At 38.7% G+C, this 24,542-nt stretch overlaps 1 protein-coding gene across 1 annotated transcript in view; it reads left to right on the top strand.

The window, feature by feature from the left end:
• The window catches only part of NAALADL2 (N-acetylated alpha-linked acidic dipeptidase like 2), a 314,967-nt gene that overhangs the window by 130,333 nt on the left and 160,092 nt on the right, over positions 1–24,542 (top strand). The window contains exon 4 of the mRNA XM_015637920.2: positions 17,553–17,672. Within this exon, the coding sequence (XP_015493406.1) occupies positions 17,553–17,672 (120 nt within the window). The remainder of the gene's footprint in view (positions 1–17,552; positions 17,673–24,542) is intronic.

The following is a 24,542-nucleotide window of genomic DNA, read 5'->3' as shown; positions in this document are numbered from 1 at the left end:
TAACTTGCATGATACACTCTTTAACTTTTCCATGTACTAATGAATGGGGTTGCCTTCTCATATCACTTAAAAACTCCATATTTCATATTATTTTCTCATTGTAACTTAGTAAGAGTAACTGTAATCAGAGAGAAGAATGGTTGTGACCTTTGAGGTTTTATTTCATGAATGTCAATATGCTGGTAACAAATTCATCAGATTGAAGGAAATCCAATGTTCCTGGAAAAACCACTGCTGTTATTCCCAGCAGCACATGTTCCACTTTCCATTATGTTCCAGGGTAGTTTTCTCTTATGAGTTCAGCAGAAATGAGGCCCACAAACACCATCCTCATCACAGGGGCTGGACCTTGGCTTTGGCAAAACTCCAAACTTGCATTGGAACCAAAGAATGACTTTCTGCATAGTTTTACTGTCAGCTCTTTGAGATACCTCAGCACCCTTACAAAACTTGAGATGTGTTCTTCTGTTCTTCAAAAAGTCTACCTGAAATGTCCTTTGATCTAGAGGTTTTGCCTAAAAGGGAAATTTTCCTATTTGTTTAGGCTGCAGGTAAGTTGGTAGTGATCTAACCTTCCTGACTTTCAATCATACACACTAATCTCTACTATTTAAACTAATGGAAGTAGAAAAACTTTAGATGAGAAGTAGCAGGTGGTGGCTGTTGCTGGGTTCAGCCATCAGAAAGTGACTTGATTGCTTGCAGTGGAGCTACAAGTCGCGTATTTTGAATATCCTGCAGTGGTTTGTGATTGGAAAATCATGAGGGTTTTCCTGTGAACAGGTATTTTTATAACAGCTACTCATAACCAGAATAATTTTATTTCAAATGTGGCACATCCTTAGCAGAAAATTCCTATTATGTGTCACTTAATCAGGCGGAATTGCTAACACTGCCTGGGTGCTGCTGCTTCATTGTATCTCATTTGTCTGTTTGGTTTGCTAGAAGTTGGAGCAAATAAAACCATTAAGCTATTGCAGTCTGGCTACCAGCAGAGCTACAGCTCCACTTTGATGTTGACAAGGTTATTTGTAGAACAGCAAGACTCATTTTCTTTGACCACCTGTCATGTCCATTCATCATACAGCCATTGTATATGAGCCATCCAATTTGTGCTTTCTGGTAACAGTCTAAACAGCATTTGTGAGTAAAAATGTGAGCATTTGTGATCTGAAATCTACTTCAAAAACCTACTTAGTGCCATTGTGATGGATGGTGCACTTTACTACTTCTCTATATTTCATCGGGCTGTGAAAAGGTGACAGTGTTTACCCATCATGGTGACAGGCAGGGCAGCTTACAGTTCTGGAGAGGGCTGTTGAGTCAGTTTTGAAATAGATACTGCAGCAGTTATGTAAATAATATATTGTAGGCTAGGTCAGCCTAAGGAAAGAATGACATACCTGAAATATATTTTTATTAAAACTTAAATATCAGCCACCTTTTATAGAGCTTAAACCTTTTGTCTGCTTGATAAAAACAGGAGGGCTGCTCTGGCCAACGGAGTGCACATATAAATGGAAATTACATTGCTTCAAATTTATGCATTAAAGCAAAATGCATTGTCAGACAGTATCCAGCCAGTCTCCAAGGGAGGGTGGTGTGGTGAATCCGAATGTGCTGCTCCTGCCTCCTGGAGCACTGGGATCCAGGAGCTGTGGCTGTTCTGCCCTGGGAGCTGGGGAACGTCGGTGGGAGCTGATGAGAGGGGGCTGTGAACCCCCAAAGTCTGGTGATTCCCCTCAGTTCCACACTGGTAAATGGTGTCAGTGTGTCAGTAGCCCACGTGTGACATGGCTGGTGGTGGTCCCTGAGTGCACCAGGGGAGGAGCAGGGATATATTTGGGCTTGCAGGAGCCTGGGTGGCACTCGGGGCACTGGGCAGCTTATTTCAGTCAGTTCTGCAGAGTGCAGCAGCTCCTGGAGCAAACTCATGGCCACAATGTTTGTCTGCCCCCTCCACTGTTTCTTTAGCAACTGGAAATAGTCCTGGAAGATGTAATAATGGTTGGTGTGTTGGAATAACGTTCAAGGACAGACTAATTAAAGCAAAATGTAAATGTTATTTGCTTTGTATTCACGCATTTTCTGAAATTATGTTTGTGTGACCTGGAGTTTTCCTCACTTTCCTTTCACCTTCAATTTATTAATTCTTTACTTTATGGAAGTGTTAAGGAACTTTTGGCAATCCTAAGTCTGCTTTCAAGCTTTGAGCTGAGACACTTGGTGTCCTCTGTTACACGGCATTGTCTCATGATTCACTACTCTGTCTCTTTTGGAATAATGCACCAAATCCCTCTTGGTTCCTTTGCTTGCCCTCTCTTCTGGTGAGTATCTTGTTTTCACCCTCATGGATGCTCTCAGCAAGCCCAGGTTTCTTTCCTGGACCTTTCATATACTGAGAGTGTTGTGTTGGTTCCGGAGCCAGGAGAGGATGCGAGAGTCTTCTACTGGCACGTTCTTGAAATGGAGATGTGCATGCAGGCAGGGATTATTTCATGGTTTATGGACAGAAATGAATTGTGCTCGTCTCTGAGGCAGTTCTCCCAACACCTATTTTGTATTTTGGACACTATTCTGTCCCTGACTGCTTTGACTCCCCTCCCATGTCACCTCACTTCCCCACCATCATCCACATTCCCAGTTTCTACTGATTTTTCTGCTGATCCGAGGCATTTACACTCCAAATCAGCCAGGGGATGATTGATCCTTTGAACTTTGATGAGTTTGGGAAGGGCTGCAGGGAGCAGGCAAGTGGGAATGCTGCCTGCCTGCCTCTCCCCACACCGTGCAGAAAAGATTCTCTGCATCTGCTGCTCACGTCCCAGTCTGCTCCGCTTCGTTTGTTTTGGTGACATTTTCTCAGCTAAATGAGAACCCACCACAGAGATTAATGCAACCTGAAGCAATCTGGGAAGTACAAGCCCATCTGTTATGCTCACTCAGACATCTTCCCACCATTCTTCAACCTTGCCAAGAGGGGAATAAGGGAGGCAGGACTTGGATTTTGCTGTCAGATCCTCTTTCACAAGGAGGGGAGTTTGCTCACTTCTTACCCAATATCCCATTTTCTTATGGCTGTCTTTAGATGTCTCCTTTCCCCACCCATCCCCTTCTTTTTCAGGTCCTTTGCAGGAAGATGGGAGAGCCTGCTCCTCTAACCTTTCCCACTCCTGCCAGTCCCCAATTCTGTGTCCTGCAGTCCCCTCTGTGCTCAGGTTTACAGCCCTGTTTGCTTCCAGTACTGGCAGCTCTCTTTATTTCCAGCTCTGCACCAAAAGGTCTGGAGCTCCTCTGGAGGGGACAGTGCATCAGGAAGTCCTTGACCCCAAAGCTTGCTTTCGTTTGATTTGGTTTCATTGTGCTGGAAATGTGATTAGTGCACCCTTTTTATCTTTTCTCTTCCCTCCAGCTAATCAGTGTTAATTTCCTTAACAATATTTCAGAATTAAGATCGGTGTCAGCGGGTTGGTTTTAGAAAATTTTAAAATCTTCCCAGGTTATTTTTATCCCCAGGCAAAATTTCTAAATGAGCCTTCTGCAGCATACTCACTCGCACATCTTGAATTCCAAAGGCAGAGAGTGCATTTAATTTAGATTAAGTAATCACAGCATCTCTTCCTAAGTCTTTCAGTCATTTTTGATGGCACATTGGTGCAAAATTCCAAGCTAGAGGGATTCTTGATGCATGTGTGCATTTAATTCTTTTAGGCATGCCAAATTTAGTTCATTATTATCTTTATTAACATTTTTAAAGATTTCTTCTCTGAAGAGACATGCACTAGCTAAAATGAATCCCTAGCAACTGAAATCAGTTTTGCAGATGGTTAGGGCTATAGGTTGAATAACACATACACACAAATGAGAAGAATCATGTGATTTTTTGGTAACATTTAGAAGTTTTAGTGCAGCTTTATTTATCTTTTATTTATAGAAGAGTTTCTCCGAAACCTCTTCCACAAATAATCATAATTTAGACCGCTGCTCTGCATACCAAGTAGGCACAGCAAATTTTCAAGACAATCTCACTAAGAATATGGATTTTAGAATAGACTTGACCTTTAAGCAGAAAACAACATTCAACATTAACTACAGCATAGCTGCCACTCCATTTTAATTACATATAGAAAGCTGTGAAATGCAATGTGAAGGTTATATAATTTAAAATCGCAGGCGAGGACTCCAAAAGCGATCATTGAGGAGATGTCCTGCAGAACATCCTGTCAGTTTTCTGGCATATATCACATAACCATTAATAAATAAAGTTGTACAGTTCCCTAAAAATAATAGTAGTTCATCATGCACAAAGCCCCGATGAATATTGCTGGAAGATTTTTGTGTCATTGAAGGGCAGGGTTTCAAAGATGCAAATGCTGCAGTTGCAGAGCCTTTTTGCTGTTTTCTAATTGCAAGTCAACGCTGTCCTGATGTTTTACTAATAAAACATTAGCAGTGGCATTTTAGTAATAATAACATTAATAATAAATGAGGATTTTTAAATGGTAAAAAAAGCAAAAGGTGAGGCATCTTGGTATCTAGAGACATAACAGATCACTGAGCACTTCCATGCCATTGCACAGAATCAGCTGAAGGCGTTTCTTAGCAAAGCCTCTGTACAATATCAGAGAGGGAGCAGTGTTGAACCATAACAATTATTTATATTCCAACTGCATGGTAAAAACTAAAGGGTGCAAACCCTGAGGGCTTGGGAGGAGTATCTGGTGCCTGGTTTAGGTTTTAGTGCAAGCAGAATTTCTGTTGGAATAAATGGAATGACATCATTTCTAAGCAGAGTTACATTTTGTCTGTTAGTAGTCAGAGTGAGAGAACAGCAGTGAAATTTGTGCAATTGCATGGGTCTCCAAGGAATATTTTTCTCTTTAATTTTTATGGTATGATCAGACCCACTGAGCTGGCATCACCTCTGCAGTTCAGTGGGTGCCTGGGTTGGTGCCCACCCAGTCAGGCTTTTTTCCAGCCCCACTCTTTATTAATGGTGTTTGGTTCAAACCTCAATACAGATGCACTCAGGTCAAGTGGAACTTGCCAAGGGAAGGTTCTGCCAAATCACAAGTTATGTTTTCCTTTGGTAGTGCCATCTTCTCTCTCTCTGTAACTTCTTCCTCACCTTCTTAGTAAATATGAGCCTACCAATGGCATACCTGTGCTTTCCTCTCTGTTTAAGTTTGTAAAGGCAATATTCTGCTCAGAGGAGGAGTTTTCAAGTAAAAAGCTTCTTGTGCTGTGAGCTCTTGGGATTGTGTTTTAGGGACCTTTTTCTTTCAAATTTCTCCAGTATTCTGGAGGTTTAAAACTGCCTCAAAGGAATCCTGCTTATGCTGAAAAAAGCAATAATTTCCTTCAACGGAGGGACTATTAAGTAAATATCAGCTTTAAAAAAATTGCTAGTATGAGAAAAACATCATAAGAAACTACTACAACTGATATGAGAACAATAACAAAAGGTTTTTGTATTTATATAATACTCAATCCTTGTCCCTAAAACTACTTACAGAACTTTATTGTTTAAAAAAATGTAGTTTCATACGTGAACAATAAAGAACTGCTTAAAATGCTGCTCAGTTCTCTGGTAGTTATGAGTGACTGTAAAATACAATATTGATTAAACTATTGCTGCTTCTCATTTTTTAAAATTTGTTTTTCAGGAAGAGAAGCAAGTCCTAAAATCTCTTCAGGGACATTAGCAATAGAAAAGCATCTGTAGTTGAAGGCAGATTCCATTTTACTGAGCATAAACATCACATGTCTGGGAGCCTGGACACAGGGCTCTGACCCTGGCAGTCTCTGGCATTAGGCCTCCGTGAGGATATGGGTTATAATTACTGAAATAAAATAGAGTTTTAAAAGGAAAAAAAAAAAAAAAAATCACTCTTCTGCCATACTTCACTTGATTCTTTTTTAAATTGCAGAAAAAAATCTAAATAATGGTTGTGTCTTGTGAATTAGTGCTGGCAGCTGAAAAGAATCAGCAGCAGCTATTTTAATTTTCAATGCAGTGTGATAAATCTCACCAGTTAAAGCTTCAGCCTTGTTTTATCTTAGGAGTTCTCTCCACCTACAACTGTACAGTCACCACTGGACAACATTTTGTCAAAATCTTAAAACTTACTTTCTTCTAATGTTGTAATATGAGTTTATTGGATGTTTTTCTATGGGGAACTCTGTCTCACTTTTAAAATATTTTTTAATATTTGAAAATGAAAGTAGTGCTGCTAAAACAAGTCTGAAGATTTCTTACCTCTGTTAGGATGTGGTGGTACAAAGTCCAAATACAGTCTTCTAAGATGATCACATGAAAGAGTGGAAATAAGCTCTCTTTAAAAAAAAATAAAAGCAAGTATAAGGCTCCTTGAGAGGTTTCAAATGAAATCTAAATTAAGGATAAAGCTGTTATTGTAAGATTAATTTGGTGAGAACTGCAGTGTGTCTGACTTTGTTAAAACTGTCTGTCTGACTTTTTTGTTAAAAAACTTTGGTATTAAACAGCAAAGGATGCACCTCTCCAGAGAGTGCTTTGAGGAATGCTCTAAACCTGGACACAGCCTTGGTTGGTAGTAGGAAAGACCAAAAAACGAAGAAGACCACTCTCAGAGGAAACCCTTTGAAGCAAATAACTTTTGAAACCTTTCAGAGCAGGATGAAAAAGGAAAAAAAAAATGTGCTGCTGTGATACAGCTGGTTGAAAAAATATATAATAACTGAATGCTTAATTTTTAAAAAAAAAAACACAAAAAAAACCCCAAACCATGCAGCAACCAGTGGCAAGTGGAAGTTTGGTGTCCAGGTGTTGTTGGCAGAAGTGCATTGGCTGTGTGTGGGGACTGTCAAAATGCCAGGGCCTCTTCCTGGCTGGATTAAAATGTCCGGAGAAAAAGCTTTTGTTTAGAAATTCCCTTTTAAATCTGTTTGGAAATACAGCACTTAACGCCTCCACCTACCAACTGCAATCCCAGGAGAGAAGTATCTCTTTAAAAATAAATAAATAAAAAATAGTGCAAAGTAAATAAAGCCAAAAATACATTGGTCTTCTCTCTTAGACATCCTTAGGTTTTTATTCTGATGTGCTGTCTCTGCCATGAAATATAAATCAATCTCCTGTCTAACCTCGTGAAATGAATATTAGTTACAGTGTTTATCTCATTCATTAAGAGGGACTTAATGTGAATTAATTCTGAGCTATATCAGTTTTATTCTCACAATTATTTCTGGCGTTCCTGAGCTCTGCAGTTCAAAGGGAAGGTGTCTCATCAATCACCAGGTTGTGACTGGCCCGAGAGTAGGTGTGCGTGAGAAAGAAGATACTTCAAGGAATTTATCTTCCTTCCACTGAATTATGTTACCATATAGAGTTAGTCCTGTCTGCTGCAAGATTCACTGCCTCTCTCTGCTGCCTTGGAGGGGCAGGCAGGGGTGAATAAGGATGGAAGAGGTCTGGAAATGGCTCCAACTACGGGAGAACAAAGCTGCTTAAACATGCAAGAAAGCTCCCGCCGCGTTCTCATCCAAGAGGGATGTATCTCCTGCTGCAGGTCAGTGCTTGCCAGGCACGATCTTCACCTGGGGAGTATTTTGTGGAATGAATTAGTAGGAAAAATCTAGAAATTTTACGTTGCTGGAAAAAGAATTAATGCGTCACTTTTCTAACAAAACATTTTATTCAAGGAAATTTTATCGTGTTTTTGTCCATGTTGCCCTTTTACCATGGAATCTGTTAGGTCTTAAGGCTCACGTAGAACTTCATAATCATGTGAAGTCACAAATTAAAATCTAGGATGAGAAATTGTATCAGGCTCATCCTCATTTGAGGGTAATACCGACTCTTTGAACTGAGATCTTTCCCTTATGATCTTACTGCTGCTGTTGGGTTGCTCTGTCTGAAGTAAGCTTTTAAAACCTTTCCATTTTCTCTGCAGGCTGTGTAGATGAAGTGTCGACAATATTTGTGAAGTAGGTACCAAAAATGTAGAGGCAATTGGAGAAATATGGAGAGAACCCCTTCAGCAGAAGTGAAAGTAGTGGAGATTGCTAATGGTGACTGGTGTGTGTTCTTGTGTGCTGAATTGAGTCTCTCGTGTTTGTTAAACTCAAGGAAAGGCACCAGTGAATGCAGGAAGATGGATCATTAGTGAAATCTGTGATTGAATCAGAATTTATGAGAGCACACACAGAGTTTCCTGTTTGTAGTTTCTTTTTGCTGATTGTTCAGGATCCGGGGCAGGAAGGATCAGAACAGGTGAAGAGAGAGAGGGAATTGAGCACACATTTCTGTGGTAACTGATAGTTGTCTAACCTTGTCCCTGACTGCTTTTATTGGGAATTGAACCATTAAATGGAATTACTACAATAATACAGAGTGCTTCTGTACTGCTGTGAAGGAGGCTGACCTGAATTCCAGGCTGTGTGGAAGGTGAGGGAAGCTCTGTCCAGCTCCAGAGCTCTGGATGGGCTGCATTGATGGCAAATCTTCTGCTTTAAGCAATTAAATGGATTATATGATGTCAGGGCAGGTTTCTCTCTCCTTCATCAAGCTGTCCAGATTCCAGAGTCTCTTCAGACTTTCCCATATGTTGTAGATGATGTAAACATTGTTCCAGCTTTTCTTTTGAGATGCCACTGTACAAGATGAGTGGTTTACTGGGACCCCCTCTAAAAAGAATCAGATTCTGTCCTTTGCATGGGATTTCCTCTTTTTGTCCAGGTTTTTCCATCCCTGCTGAGAACACATGAACCAAGTTCACAAATGCCCACACTTAAGCAATGAATCCTCAAAATATCTGTGTGAAATTTGGCACAGTTCAGGAGAGCCTTCACCCTAATCTTTGGGAACACAGGGATAAAGGTGAACTACTACTTTTGCTATAGGCAGAATTTTCAAAATGAAGGTTAGATGTTTCTGAAAGAAAAGCCAAATGGTGCTGCCATGTAAAACCTTTAGATTACTGTGCAATGTTGGATGCACATCTACTCCAAGATCCTGAGTGCACTTTTAAAAGCAAAATTTGAAAGCCTGAAAGAGAAAAGAACTTTTTCTTCCCTGTACAGTTTTATTATCTGGGAGACATGAATGACACGCTACATGTTTCTTGTGAAATAAGTCTGCTTCCAAAGTGTTAGCTGGTTGAAAACCAGAAAAATATTCTTGTTTAATCACAGAGATGAGCTGTTCTCAGGTTCATTTCTGTATCTACAATACTTGTCCTGGTCAATCATTTGGGCCACTTGAATTTGATATTACTCAGGAACATTCCCCGTTTTTATTGGAGTCCTTTTCTTGTCATCTGAATATATTTTTAGAACTTATTTTTCCCCAGTCCTTTTTCTACAGATGTAATTTAGAGATCTATAAATCTGTGCAATGACTCAAAACAGAATTCACAGGAGATGGGAAAGATGTCATTTTCCTTTTCACAACTGCATATTTGCTTCTGCAAATTGTTTGCTCAAATGCTGCTTTAACACTCAGATTTGTGTTTGCATCATTACATGGTTGGGCATCTCCCTGATTATGTTGAAGTGGATGATGTTTGGCCAAGCAAAGGCTTTAAGTACTTGGTGAAAGATCATTTATTATAATCTAGAAAATAGAGTTCTCCCTGAGATTTTTGAAAGTTCAAGTGTTCTTTTGATGCAGTGGATGACCTCCTTTTGTACATATGAGTGATTATTTTCCTCTTTGAGGTAGATGTCTGTTTTATTGTTATATGTGCCTGGAATTTCCCTTTGGTCAGTTTGGGTCCCCTGTCGTGGCTGTGTCACCTCCCAGGCATTCCCAGCTTACCTGGAGTAGGGGTAAAGAAGGTAAAGGGGTATAGAAGCAGAAAAGACCTTGGCTCTGTGAAATTCCTGCTCAGTAATAACCAAAACATCCCCATTATCACCCCTGTGTTCAGCACAAATCCAAAACACAGCCCCATAACAGCACTTTGAAGAAAATTAATTCTACCCCAGCCAAAACCAGCTGTTCTGAATCACGAATTCCAGTGTGGAAGACTGAAAATGGTAGGCTGTTTTCTGGGCATTTTGTTTTGATGCAGCCAAACTGTCTCTAAAATTGAAACTATTGGACAAAGCTGGAGCACCTGTCTCTAAGGAATTAAAATATCAGGTGTATCATATGGTATAAAATGAAACATTTTGATTTTACTTAGATTCTAAAGCACATGGAGTGTTTCAGTCCTGCTGACCACATTCTGTCTGGTGGTGTTTGCAGTCACAGGATGTTCTTTTGAGCTGGTATTTCAGTCAGGACATGGCTTTGTTTCCCTGGCTGTGTGGGCACAGCTCGTGTTGTGCTGTTGCTCACACTGAGCCCCAGACAGGTTCAGGGAGCTCCCCCAGCTCAGTTTGGTCCCTCTCCTGCCCAGCTGAGACAGATCCATCCCTTCCACAGCTGTCCTGCAGGGCTTGGCTGTGGATAAAGTGCTTTTAGACACCTTGTGTGAGCTTCAAGCTTCCTCTCCAAAGGCTTAATGCTTAATTGTATCTACTCTAGGAGGGAATGCCTGGTTTTAATTCAGTGTGATATAAACGACTGAAGGAAATTCTGCAGCCTCTGGGTGTCCTGTGTTCCTTCCCTGTGTTTCACAGAAGGCAAGGAAACTTCCACCCAGCCTTGAGAATCTGCTGAGTTCAGACACAATGGGACAGGATTCTGACATAAACCCCATTGACTGAAAATTTTAAGGCCGAGTTTAAATCACACCATTATAATTTCCTGTGTACATATGTAGCTTATGATTTATTTTTTTAAGATACCACATCACAGCTGAGTAATTCTGTTTTGTTTAGTTTATCCTCAGTCTATGTAATTTGTAAATGTATATTTGCATGACTAATTACCTCTGAATAAGCTAAACTAAGCAGGCTGGCAAATACAGATTACTCCTTTTTCTTAGGAAAGTATGAGCAATGTGACTTTATGCCTTAGGGACTAATGCTACTAAATAGCCTTGCAGTTAACTCTTAAATAGAGGAGATATAAATAATTTTAAATACATGCAAGAAACAACAATAAGGATTTAACATTTTGTCTCTAGTGAAGTGACAATCAGCACTGCTTAATGAAAGTTTGAAATAATATTTCTGATAGTATTTTAAGCATCTAATGATCTCTTGTCCTTCAGTCTTTTGTAACAAAAGGCATTGTTCTTAGAGATTCTAAAATAAGTAAATATCAGTTTAATGTGTCTGAAAATAACAGTGTTTTACGTAAAAACTTGAAAAGCTAGAAAAAAACAAGCTAATATGTTGTTTGGATATCTTGCTGGACATCATGAGTTAAGAAGTAATATTTAAACACTAGTTTTGCCTTCTGGGAAACACAAAGAATGGGACTGGAAACAGAAGGGTTATGAAAATTAAAATGAGAAAAGATAAAGTGAAAAAAAGAGAACTGAGTTGTGTCAGTTCACATTTATTTTGGGCTCTGTAACCATAAAATACAGAAGAGCTCTCTTCTGTAGGCTATAAAAAGGCTTCGATCTTGATTCAGTCTCCCTCGGAGTTGGTAGGAAAAAAGCCTTGCAATAAACTGTAGGAAGCAGGGAAGCAAAGAAGTTTAACCTCAGTGTCTTTCCAGGAATGTTCCTGCAGCAGCCAAAGGCAGCTGTGGGAGCAGCCCCTGTGTGCTGGGGCTGTGTGAGCTGGACGGGTGGCACCAGGGGGAAGGCTGAACATGAGCTGTGTCTGTGACTGAACTCCGTCTGCAAGGCCAAACTCCATCAAACTGAGCTTAAGGGACATCTTTGTTACTCTTGTTTTAGTATAAATTACAGCTTTAGCTGTCTCTGTAATGCAGCGTGCAATTTTATGTAATAAAAAGGCACAAAGAGCCCTTTCTGACTGTAAGCTGACACTGAGTCAGATTGTGTTGAAATGTTCCAGAATCCCATTGTAGGAGCAGGAATATTGAAGCAAAGAAAGCCTCTATAGAGTAAAGTGCTAGCAGCCATGACGAGAAGATGTCATGAATCTGTTTGAGGAGCAGGGCTTGTAGGTAAAACACCTGGCAGGACTGAAGTTCTCTGATTTAAATCTTCCCTGACATTGTTGGTCAGAAGCATTTTTCAGTCTTGTAACCAAGAAAAATAATCTTTCATTAATCCAGATATATAATTATTTACATTTTGGCCTCTACCACTCTTTCTGCCTGGAAACAAATAAAGGGAAAAGGTTGAAAAACAACTTTGGATGTTAACATTTCTGTAGAAATAAAGTATATAAAATATAGTTATGAGCGGGTATTTTGTCTGTGGTGTGCCCAACAGGACCCTGGTGGTGGCAAACACAGGGAGACAGCTGTGGCTCCCTGATTATTGAAGGATGCTTTTGGCTGGAATGGGAACAGCTCTGGCCAGAAAGCGTAACAGAGTTTACACCAACAAAGGATTTGGCACAACTCTCTTATCTCCCCCTTCCCTTTCTTCCTTTTCTCTAATTTTAGAGATCAGCTAGTTTTATATTTGCAGCTTTCTTCACGTTTGTTGATGTCCAGCTTTGATCTACAACCAGCTTGAGTTTACTTTTATGCTCTGCTGAATGCTGCCTTCAGCCTCAATTTCAGAGCTGTGCAAATAAATTATAGCGATGTGTTTAATTAAAGTTCGCCTCATGTCCTGATTGCAGACTGTTGCCTTCTCAGATACAATTTGCAAATATATTTTGGAGTTTTATTTTAGGCAGGATGACTTGTTGAAGGTTATTTAATTGTGATTGATTGTGCATGGCATGTTTCTGCTGCCTTTATTTTGTGAACAACCTGAAAATAGTAGCTGAACGTTGAAGGACAAATGAAGGGCATTGGCCTGGATGGAAGGAGCAGATGTAGTAAGTCTGAACAGTCACAGAAATGAGGGTTGATGATTCTAGAATTGCATATGTGCTTTTTGGAGAAACTGTCTTAATTCTAAGGAATGAACAATATTTATTAATATTAAATATTTTGTTTTCTTCAATACTTGGAGTGTCTTTAGGGAATCTATTTCTGAAACCTTCTGTGGGTAGGCAGAACTGTGAATAGGAGAATATGAGGAATATGAGCTTGACTGTGTCATTTTCATACCTGAGTTCCCCAAGAGTTTGTGCAGGATCCATTCATTAATATGGGTCAGGAGCTTGGTATTTGATAAAATACATTCATCATTTGAGGTTACTGAACTGTAGCACTACCAACAGGCAGCATGAAGAGGAGAAGACTTTTCACCACAGCCATTCTGTGTGCTGCCTTGGGTTTGTTTTCTGCCAGGCTTTTAAGGACTCAGTTTGAGAGCTGCTTTCTTACCTGTACTGACTGCATCCTCATTTTGGTGGTTGTGAGAAACATCCCTTCCTGGGTGTACCACCTTTGAGTTTTGTGTTGGGTTTCTTTGATTGGTTTTGGTTTTGGTTTTTTTCCCCCCCTCAGTGATTTCTTCCCTGAGTCTTTTTGCTGCCTTTTGTGCCCCTGGCAAGTGAGCCACAATCTGCCTCTCAGGCAGTGTGTTCAATACAGGTGCATAATGCTGGTATTAAATCCTGCTCCTCAGTCAAGTGGTCTGATGAGAATGTGATAAGACAAACATATTTCTGTTATTATTTTCAACCTGTTTATCTTATTCTTTTTTAATTGCCTCAGAATTCACAAGAAAGTAAAGTTTAAAAAAAGTATCCAGCATCTTTAAGACCCCAGCTGCCACCTGCTTCATGTAGTTATTCATATTTTTCCTTCACAAGACCTGTTTTCCTCTGTGTTATCCATGACTGGATGAAGTATACTCTTTTATTCTGGAGATAATTGATAATGGAGATTTTATTTGGAAATAAGTGGAAGAAATTAGGATAAAAATCCATGACTGTCTTGATTGTGGCATTTTCAGAGTGTTTATCTTTTCTGTTTTGGGGGGATTCTGTTAGAATTTTTAAGATAGAATGTTTACAACTCACTGAGCATCACCTCGGGATTTAGAAACTAATAAGTCGTCTAACATAAAGTAATTACTTTTCCTAAAAATGTTTGTTTTATTACCTACCCCTACTTCATTTCATGCATGGGGGAATACTACTGAACTCCACAGTGCACATCACAATTTGTTCCTAAATAGTCATATCTTTCAAACAGCATAGCTTGAAATGATTCGAGGAGTAAGTACCTAATTCAGATGGATAAAACAATTCATTCTTTAGCAGTTTCCCAGTTTTAGGGTAAGAGGATTTACTGTGGCATAGCTAAACCAAGTAGACAAGTGCTCTTTTTGGGCACCTGATAAAAGGATGAGTCCTCTTTTGTTTTTGAACAGAATTATCCTACCACAGGAAAGCAGTTTATCAAAGATGGGTAGTTGGGGGTGGGGTGCTTCACTTTTCAAAAAGCTGGTGTGTGTAAAATGAGGATTATGTCATGTTGTAAGCATTTCTAAAAACAGGAAAGAGAAATAATAGGAAATTTAATCTTTATTCATTTTTGGAGGTATTAGGAATGTTGTGACTAAAACAGGCCTTCATGCATCATAAATGGTCTGTCAGCTTCTGAGTGGGTTATTAAGAAAGTAGAAAGTCTGGATGCAATAGGATTATTTTGAGGCTGTATATTTTCAATATTTTATATTATAAGTAAGGGTCCCAACTAGGTGAGCCCCAATCCACTAAATAAAACCAAAACTGGCTATTCTGAGCTAGTATTGCTGTACTGTATTTCACAATATTTCATTAATACTGCAAACTATTCTGCTTTTTATTACAAACTTTACAAGTATTCAGGTGCAGAATACAGGAATGAGTAAGAAGAATTTGTGTAACAGTTCTTACTTTAATGTATACCTATTACTGTCTGGATTGTATTGACAGAATGTTACTTTGTTTTAAACTCTTCCAGTGAGTTACTGGCTTCATTTAGCCAGAGATGAACCATGTGTAATTTTACTCAAAAGAAGATTTAATTCAGTTTTTGTTTGTCATTTTAGCTGGAATTAGAGGTGATACAAGCTGTGCAGACCTCTGGGTGCTTGGCTATACATGCTGTTTCCAGAATGTGATAACCTTTGAGCTTTGACATGGATGTTTTTCATGTTTAAGGTGTGTGATGAAAGCCCATGAAGCTCTGTAATATTACACCCAGCTGCTACTTCATTATGCAATTTCTTCCACGTACTCTCAATATATGAATGTACTTAATAGCTTTGGCATTGGGGCTAACTTCTAAAATTTGAAGCAAAGCACATGGTTTGCAGAGTGTTTGGGGCAGCAGGGAGTCAACTTCTGTTCTCCACATAATTAAAAAATGAGCTGTGCTTTTGCAGGGCCGCCTCTTCTGCCTCTCTCTTGTTGAGCACGTGTTGCCTGGGAAAGACCAGCGAGCCGCTCTTGAAGCTGCAGTTTGCATCCATAAATTAACTAAGAACATCCAAGGGCAGTTGCTAAAGGCATTAATAATTGTGCAAACATGAAGTTTTGTTGTTTACAGAGCAGTGGATAGCACCCTGGAGAAGCAGCGAGCCAGAGGGATGTGCAGAGGAGCAGCACATGAATGTAGATGGGCAGGGAGCTCATTTCTACACAGGCATCCTGGAGAAGCAAATGGCCTGATACTTCATTATCTTACAGATTTGGGTATTGATTTTGCCTCAGGAAAAGTCAGGGTGCTTTCTCTCATACAAACAATGACAGCCCTGATTTTGGCTTTGGAGGATAAGTGAGGAAGGCATCGGGTCCGAAGGAATTAGAGGCATCCCTAGAAATCAACCCAGATGTAACTTCCCATAACCTCTCAAGCCTCTGAAACACCAGTAATTATTGTGTCTAATGACATATGAGTAGGCACAAATTAAAATAAAGGTGAGAGCTGCAGAAAGAGGTAAAAATTTTATGAACTTAAGCACCCTGGTAAGTACCCTTTCCATATCTGAGGTAAATTCTTTAAAACTGGAGGCATGAGATTCTGTAAAACATAAAATACCTTTCTCTAGTATGAAATCTTAACTTGATTTTATCCTAGTTTTGAAATACTGGTGGCCATACAGGAAAAAAAATATATATATTGTCTAAATAGTTTTCGAGTTCTTTAGGTATCAAACCCCCCCATGTATTTCAGAAGAAACAGTGTGAAGTATGAGTTTTCCTGTTCTACATTTCGTTATTTGGTATTAAATCTGATGTTTGCCTGTTCACAAGTGTCTTGGAACTTTGGCTGGCCTTTCCACATATTTGGTTTGTACAGCACTGATGACATGTTACAGACTTGGAAACTCATCTGAAGAATTCAGAAGAATTTAATAAGACAGGAACGCTGGCAAAGTTTTTGTGTGGTTTCAACTTGAATGTTGAGATGCAAACTCACACAGATACAGTTTTTTTAAGGGTAAATACTTTCCTAAAATACTCATGTTCAGGAATCTACTAAAATTTCACACATCCTACACATCCAGAACAACTGTTGCTAGAATTTAAACAGTTTGTGTAGGGATACCCAAAATCAGATCTGTTGCCTTTGGCAATGAATCCATACTTAAGTTACAAAACTGAGCTGAAAAAAATTTCCATCTTGTACTGCTCCTCTTATTTTAATTTTTAAACACTGATGTAATATTCTTGTGTCTTCTTGTACTTGTGTTTTATGTGAGCACTGTGTAGGGATTTAGAGGTTCCAGAATGTCCTCAATGATGTCCTGAGAGCTTCATAACATTCTAAAATAGTAATGTACAAGACTGATTATCCACTTACTTTGTTTTTGCCAGAATTTATTGCTATGAATATGTGAGAAAAATGCCCTTGGTCATTCTTAAATTATATATTTTTTAAAAAATACTTGAAAACTCATCTTGAAATATTTTTCCATTACTGCCAGTGCTTGACATTTAATAATGACTTAGAACTTGTACTATATTTTCTTGCACAGTCCTAACTGAAGAGCTGAAGGTCTTCACATTCTAAACACTTTTAGATCAAGTGACTCTAAATAATTTTAAAACTATGTGTTAATATAAAAGTATATATGTCAGAGCATAGTCTGTTATCATTTTAGTTATATGAGTATGATGCTTGGATAACTGGTGGATTAAAAGAAAATACTTCAGTAGTTAAATAAGATTTCTCAGGAGTCATGTGAGACCACAAAATAAAACTATATTGGTGGAGTTTGTGTTATCTGTGTATTTTCAGAAGTGGCCACTATAATCACTCATTTCCTGAAGTACTTTACAAGACTCTAATTCTTTTTAAGAAAATAAACAGAAGTTAATTAGTATCCCTTACACAGTTTTAAATAAATTCCTGTAGCTATTGAGGGCAAATTCTCATCAGAGTCATCATCTCTTATAACCACTGGGGAAAAATAAAAGGGCAAGGTGGGTAGTTTAACATAGCTGATGAATTGTGAATTAAAACCACCAAAAATTATCTATCAGATTGAACTTTTAAGGTCTTTGCTATTACAGATATTGGGGTAAGGCAGTTGCAGGACCATGCTTGTTCTTGTGCAGACAACTTTGTTTCCAGGCAAGGAACACCCTGAGTGATGTGTGGTTGTAGCTGTAGCCTGAATTTTGTCTCCTCTTTGCAGGCAGAGCTCGTTGATGTCCAGTACGGGACCATGGAAGACCTGATCCGGATTCAAACCATCACAAACGTGACCAAAAAAATTGCACTTTTGAAGCTTGGCCAATCACCTTTGCTTTATAAGGTTAGTTACACATCAGCAGAATTATCCATTTGCTGGGTTGGTTTTTTGTTTTGGGTTTTTAGGGGTTTTTTTGTTTGGGTTTTTTTTTCATTTTCAAAATACAAAAAAAAAAAGAGTTTCTTATTTTTCCCCAGTAAGTCAGGACTTCCTGACATTCACATTCTTCCTCAATACTCACCACTGCCACTCTGCAGTGCCTTTTATGTGTCTGAGTTGTTTATTTTGCTCCATATCTTGCAGTGCCCCAGTACTGTGCTGTATTTTCTCTGGGTGTACTAGAAGCCTTTTGACAAACAAAGAAATCACTGGAAGAAATAATAAAGCAGAAGGGATTGTGTCTGGGGAGGGTGTAGATGGGTGCATGTCTATCCATCTTCTCCAGCTCTGGCAGAGAGCACAGAGCAGGAGCTCACTAATCCACTTTTGCACTAAACATACAAACCACATTTAAACTCTAAACGTCCAGGAACTGCCTTCTGTTACAAATAACTTATAAACAAAAATGCTGGTTTGACTTTCAGCAAATACAGGAAGTATAGGAGCTCAGTAAATGCTTAAACAATTCATTCCCAATTCACAAAAGCAATTATAAAAGAGCAGTGACTCCAGATCTTGCAATTAAGTAAATCGGGACCTGCTCTGTTGGCCATAGAAAGCACAGCCGGGACTTCAACACAGATTCAGAAAATAACCACTTAATGTTTTTTCTATAGGAATAAGATTTGTCTCAATAAAAATGCCATTTTCAACTGAGTAGCTTTAGCTGTTTATTTAAATTATTTAGATGCAATGTAATTGTGCCCATGAAAGGTCAGTTGTCATTGCTGGGACTCGGTTGTTGCCCATCATTTCCAGCAATAGATCTGATCCTGGATTTCACTGCTGACAAAGCCAATGAAACAGCAATCAGGGCTCATAAAGCAGGGATTTGATAAAGATGTAAAGTTTGCTGTAACAGCAGTGTCTGTGAGATGGACTTTTACCCATTTGTGTTCCTGTGAACGCTCACTGTGTCTGAATTGCCAAGCCCAGCAGCCTGAAGGAGAGAGAATGGCAAACCAGGAGGTGCTGAGGACAAGGCACATCTCCAGAGCTTTTTGTGTGGGTTGGCTGTAGCCTGGTCCCAAATATGTGCTATTTAATGGCTGAGGTGCATTAGCTACATCTCTGGTGCTCCAAAAGAATCAGTTTTACACCTTCAGAGTCTGTTATCCAGCACAAACCAAAGTGTGGTGTGATCAGGAGACTGACTCCAAATGTGTGCTCAGGGTTTGATGTAAAATTATAATCACCCAAACCTACTTTCCCTGTTCTCCTCACACAGGTAGAAAGTTTGCCCTTTTTCTTGAGGCTGTAAACTAGCCTTTTTTAGAATATAATTTGTGATATAATTTGTGTCTTTTTGGCAGTGAAATAATTGTGAGCTTTACTTTGGTCATACCTATCAGAAAAGGTGTAGAAAGATTATCAGAAGTAGATTCACCTTTCCTGAGGAGTATTTGGTGTGAAAAACTGCCTTAAACTGCAAGTCCTGCTGGTTTAAATGGGCCCAGGATCTCTCTGCTGAATCCACTCTTTGTATCTTTTTCCCACCCTAATGTTTATGTTTCTGTACTTACTGAGTCTCACATTTCTGTTTCAGCAGATATTTCCCTCTCCCTATATTTTCCTTATCTCTGCCTTCCATGTGCTTGGTTTTACATCGCATTAAAACAGAGCACTAGTTCATAAGAGAGCTCTGGCTATATATACATAGATACTTAGTGGGTTTCTTTCCACTTTTTTGTATTTAACTTGTATTTTTCATGTGTTAATTTCCTTAATTTTTCATTATTATTACTTTATATTATGCAAGTATCTCACACTGGATTTGAGTCTTATTATTATAGACCCTGCACTGAGGTTCCATCTTCATAACAGTTTCTAATTATGTCTCTATTTTTCAGTTGTATCTCCCTTGCACAGTTATGCTTTTTGTCTTTTTCTCTCTACTGCTGTTTTTTGTGTGGGTTTTTTTTCTATTTTTCCCTTTTTGTGTATTTAATTTGCCTTTTAAAAAAAAAAATTGTCTGTTCTTTCTCTCTATACTGAGTCTTTTGCAAAAAAAACCTGAAAGAAATAATAAACTACTGCTGGCAGAAAAAAAAATTACTATGAAAACTGAACAACATTTCTTTTGTCTTTGCATCACCTTAAAAGAAAGGATGTGCTGGTAAGAAACAGCTTCATGTTCAAGGGGGTAATTTACAGAAATAAGTCCAAGTGATGAAAATTTGAATATTTGGAAAAATAGTTGTATAAATGACAGTATTTTTGCAGTATAGATGTAGTTGCTAGAGACTGGATAAGGTACAAAACTGGGAGAGGATTAAGGTTGAAAATAATTTGGAGCTTCTACTTTCAGCCTTTCAGACTATGCCCATCTCTCAAATCTTTAGACATTGAAAACAACAGAGTTCAGAGCTTGGAGCAATTTGAAATTGGAATGTACAGGGAATTTGGAGTATGCAGAAAAGCCTGAAATTAATGTGCTGTTAAAATATGCAGTTTAGTCTTAAACATGAGTAATTGTGATTAAATTTCGTAAGGTTCACAAATTTGAGCTGCTTTGTGAGAAGAAGGTTTGCAGAAATCTGACCTGGAGTTATTTTTGCAATTGGATATGATTTTCAGATTTCTCTGGGAGTGTTGTATTTCTGTTTCACTGGATCAGAATGTGGTTTCTGCTCAGGGTGAGAGGGGCCTCAGCCAGGGCACCTGTCCAGAGCCACAGAGACACATCCTGATCCCTTAAGCTGGACCTTTTCAAACAAAGAGTGTGTTACCTCAGCCACATCATAAATTACAGCTGTAAAGAGAAAGAACCTGCACCTTACCTTTATAGCAGGGTATCAAAAACAGCATTGACTCTGGTGGGGGAAAAAACCCAACACAAAATAACAAACAAAGCAGTTTACATTGTTGTGATTGACAAAAAAAAAGAAAAAACAAAGATAAAAAAGTGCAATGTATTATATATATTTATATATATATATATCAAAGTGGAGCAAGGGTTTGAGAAGGGGGTTTTGTCATTGTTAGGGCAGTAAGATAAGTTATTGAGCAAGACTCCATTGTAAGATTAATATAAAAGGTGGAAGAGGAAGGATAGAAATGCTTCAAGCAGCAAGTAAAACTATTGCAAAGGCAGAATCCTTTTCAAATGCAGCTGAAAGGTTCAGGAATTTACTACACCCAGCACCTGGAGTGGCAATTTCCTATAGCAAGGCAGACTGAGGCAGTGGAGTGAGCTGTGGGCACCTGGGGAGCACTCATGTGCCAGGGAACTTGGCATAACCGAGTCCTTTTGGTCTCGTTAGCCAGAATCATTCACAGTGCTGAAAAAGTGACAGAAGGAAAAAATTCAGACTGTTTCAACAGCTCCTGAAGGGATCTTGTCACCAGTCTGAGGCACTAGTAAGATCTGGACTGTTGCTGAATAAAGAAGGAGCTGGATTAAGGAAGAGGAAAAATTTTCTTAAGCATGGAGCTGAAATGAGACAAATGCCAAAGAGAAGTGAGGCACAACTTCTGGAGGGAATTGCCATACAAAGAACATTTGTTTTCTCACACCTTGAGATTGAAGGTGACTGTCTCTCCTGGTATCCTGGCTAGAAGGAAAATTTGTGTTTTGGTGGAACTCGTGTTCTTGGGGTCACTGGTGAGGCTGAGTAGCCAGTCAGTCACAGGAGGTGAGAGCAGACTCCTGATGTCCTTCAACCAGGAGGATCTATAATGAAAGATGATGAAGTTTATCACCAGTGATTAAGTGAATTGCTCATGTGGTGTAGAGCACCTTGAGTTGCCCACTGTGTTTGTAGACAACATATTCTAATAGCATGAAATGTGTGGTAGCAGAAAGATTGGCAGAAGCAGCTGGAGAGCAGCCAGCCCCTGTGCCCAGAGCTCGTCTGAGTGTGTGTCACTGCTCTCAGGAAGGCACAGGAGGCTTTTTCAGGGAGAGCTGCACACTGGTTTCACTATCCAGCCTCTGGAAATGTCATTAACAGATTCATTTTTTGAAAAATGTTGTGTGTCTTGATCATGATTTAATCTTTAGGGGTTGCAATTCGTGGAAAAGCCATAATTTTTGTCCTAAATTAACTTTTAATAGAGTAACAAAAGCCCTGAAGGCCAAACCACTTCATCTTTAAAATGTTCACATATTAACATTTTTTCCACATCCGTGAAATGAAGATGTTGTTCTACTGTGTAAATATCTATATTTATTTTAATAATTTACTGCCTTCATAAATATTCATAAAATTGCTTTTTAACTGTCATAAAGTTTAGGAATGTGAAGGCTTGGATGTTTATGCAGAGGTTATTGGCAGGCCCTAATAGATAGGGGTTTGCTAAATGGAAAATATTAAGGATTCCTGGAATAAAGGCAATTTGCAAGAAGGCTTCAGTTTAATAACTGTGTTAATTTTAAATAAGTTTGCTTTGGAAAAAGTAATTTCACTTTTCTACAATGTCTACATTGTTTATTTTCTTCCCTCTGGTACTTTTTATGGCTAGCACATACAGTTGTGAAGATGATAGTTTACATTGTAAATCTCCATTTAACGAGGACCCTTCCCCTCCTTCCATCCCTTCCTCCCTCCCTAGAGATACACAAATATATGTGTGTGTGTTTATATACATATCTACAACATGTGCATATAAATATACAAATAAAAACCATGTTAAAAAACTAAACATCTTTAAGGGAACATAAACACTTTATATGCATTTCAGTGTTTTGGTTGGGGTTTTTTGTGGCCTTTTTTTTGGATAGTAGAATTTTTTTCCAAGGCTCCTCAAGTCTTTATATACACACATTTCCCCATATGAGTGCTATGGGACTTTTCATGATATTGTATCCCTTCCTAAAGCCCTTCTTGAAAAGCCAAGCCACAGATATACACAATAAAAATAAAAATTATAAAAACATGTGGAACTGTTCCTGGGGATCTGGATCTGAAGGGATTATCTAGTAACATCCACTGGAATAGCATCCTGTTTTTCAGGTTTTCCCTAATTTACCATCCACTTAAAATCTCATCTCATTTCCCAAAATCCTGAGAATTTCTTTTGATAGTCCAAACTGAATTCAGAGTTTGCTAATTAGCCAGTTTATATTTGTACAGAATATGCTATTTATTTTTTTTTTTTTGTCTTGAAGGAAGCACTAGTTACTTTGTGGTCCTTTTTCCTTAGAAATTTCCTTAAATTCCCCTGAATTTATCAGAGGTTCTCTCCTTTGAGTTAGTTGCTTTTATTCTTTATCCTTTTTCTCTTCCCCCCAAAGACTGGATATAGTGTAATCATGTTCTTAACCTTCCCCTTCCTCAAACAGCCTCTTTAATCCATGATATCACACAGTCTAAAATAGTCCCTTTGCATTTCCTCTCTACTTCCTACGTAAACAAATTCTACCTGGGCCTTCAGAAGAAGTGCACAATAGTCTGTGCCAAAAAGGTGTTTATGTAATTGAGGTTTCACACTCATGTGTTTTGTGTTTTGAATGATTCTTTCAGTCACCTGCTTGCCTCTTTCTGATTTTTGATTCGTGGAATCATGCAAAAGCTGTTTTGCTCTTCAGTGAATACTGAGAAATGTTATGTTTGTTTCAAAGAAAGACTACTGGCCTTCCTTCTTCAGAAAGTGAGACATTTGAGAGATTGATAGACACAGTTCTCAGTTACATTCCTCCTGCTCTGACTGATAGCAATGCTTTCTTGTTCCTTTTTCTACAGAAGGAACAAACCATAATAGAGAAGCCTGGAGACACCCTGCCTCCATATCATAAATCTGATCTGGCTTGGGTGGACTAAGAAATGCACCCCAGCCCACTGAAGAAATGTACCAGAGTTAAAAAAAACAGGTCTCTCTGCATAGATTTATCACCTAATGCTTCATCCTGAACTCATATTTCATTCTCTATTAGTAAACTTAATTTAAACATAGCTGGGGAAAAAAAAAGTGCCAATTGTGGTACATTTTCCCCTCAGTGTGAGGTAGTATGGGGAAGAAAATCAAGAAGTCCTAATAACATGAGAAATCTATAGCTGATGACTAAAAAAGAAGCCAAACAGAAAGTCCCAAACAGTTTTTTTGTATTCCTGGTTGAACCAAGTCACACTGAGCTCCCGTGTTCAGCTCCTAGAAGGTTTTTAGTATCCAGAATAATTTTTAGCTGAGCATGTCAATTTTCCTCCAACTTCATCCAGCATTTGAAGGATGATGTACTGTGACCTGTGCCACCTAAAAGTGAAACAGTGCCAGTGCAGTTATAAATCCAATCTGTATCTGTCCACGTGAGTATGAAATAGTTGTCAAAAATTTGCTCTCTTATCCCTTTAGTCAAGTGTACTGCAATAAATTAAAGAGGGAATTCTCACTCCACTTTTTAACGTTATAAATGGGAAAAAGTAATTTGCTCTTGTAAGCAGTAAGAAGAATCTAAGGGGTGGGGTAGGAGAAAAGCAATTGATGTCTGGAAGGAAGCATAATTATAGCACAACTTGTCAATATTCTCGAGTAATTAACATTTTGGTTGCATCAGTAAAAGGACTTCTGGTTATTACTCATTTCCTTTTTGCTTACAAACCCCTGGATTTGATTGCATGGAAGGAGAGATGTGCTATTAGCAGAGTAAACAGGGGGAAATGTAAGTTAATGACCAAAAGTAGGTATTGATTATTCTGCATTTCTGATGCCACACAATTTTCCCTGGATGTTTTGAGAAGGCACTGCTGGTTTGCAGACTTATTTGTGTTCCCAGCTGTAGTTCCTATTCTCTCTCTTCTATGTTGATACTGAAATTTCTGAAGTCCTGCTGGTGAA

This window comes from Parus major, chromosome 9, assembly GCF_001522545.3.
Source record: "Parus major isolate Abel chromosome 9, Parus_major1.1, whole genome shotgun sequence".
In the NCBI taxonomy this organism is placed as follows: domain Eukaryota; kingdom Metazoa; phylum Chordata; class Aves; order Passeriformes; family Paridae; genus Parus; species Parus major.
Note: the sequence above shows the minus strand (reverse complement) of the source record. Positions and strands in the feature narration are given on the sequence as shown.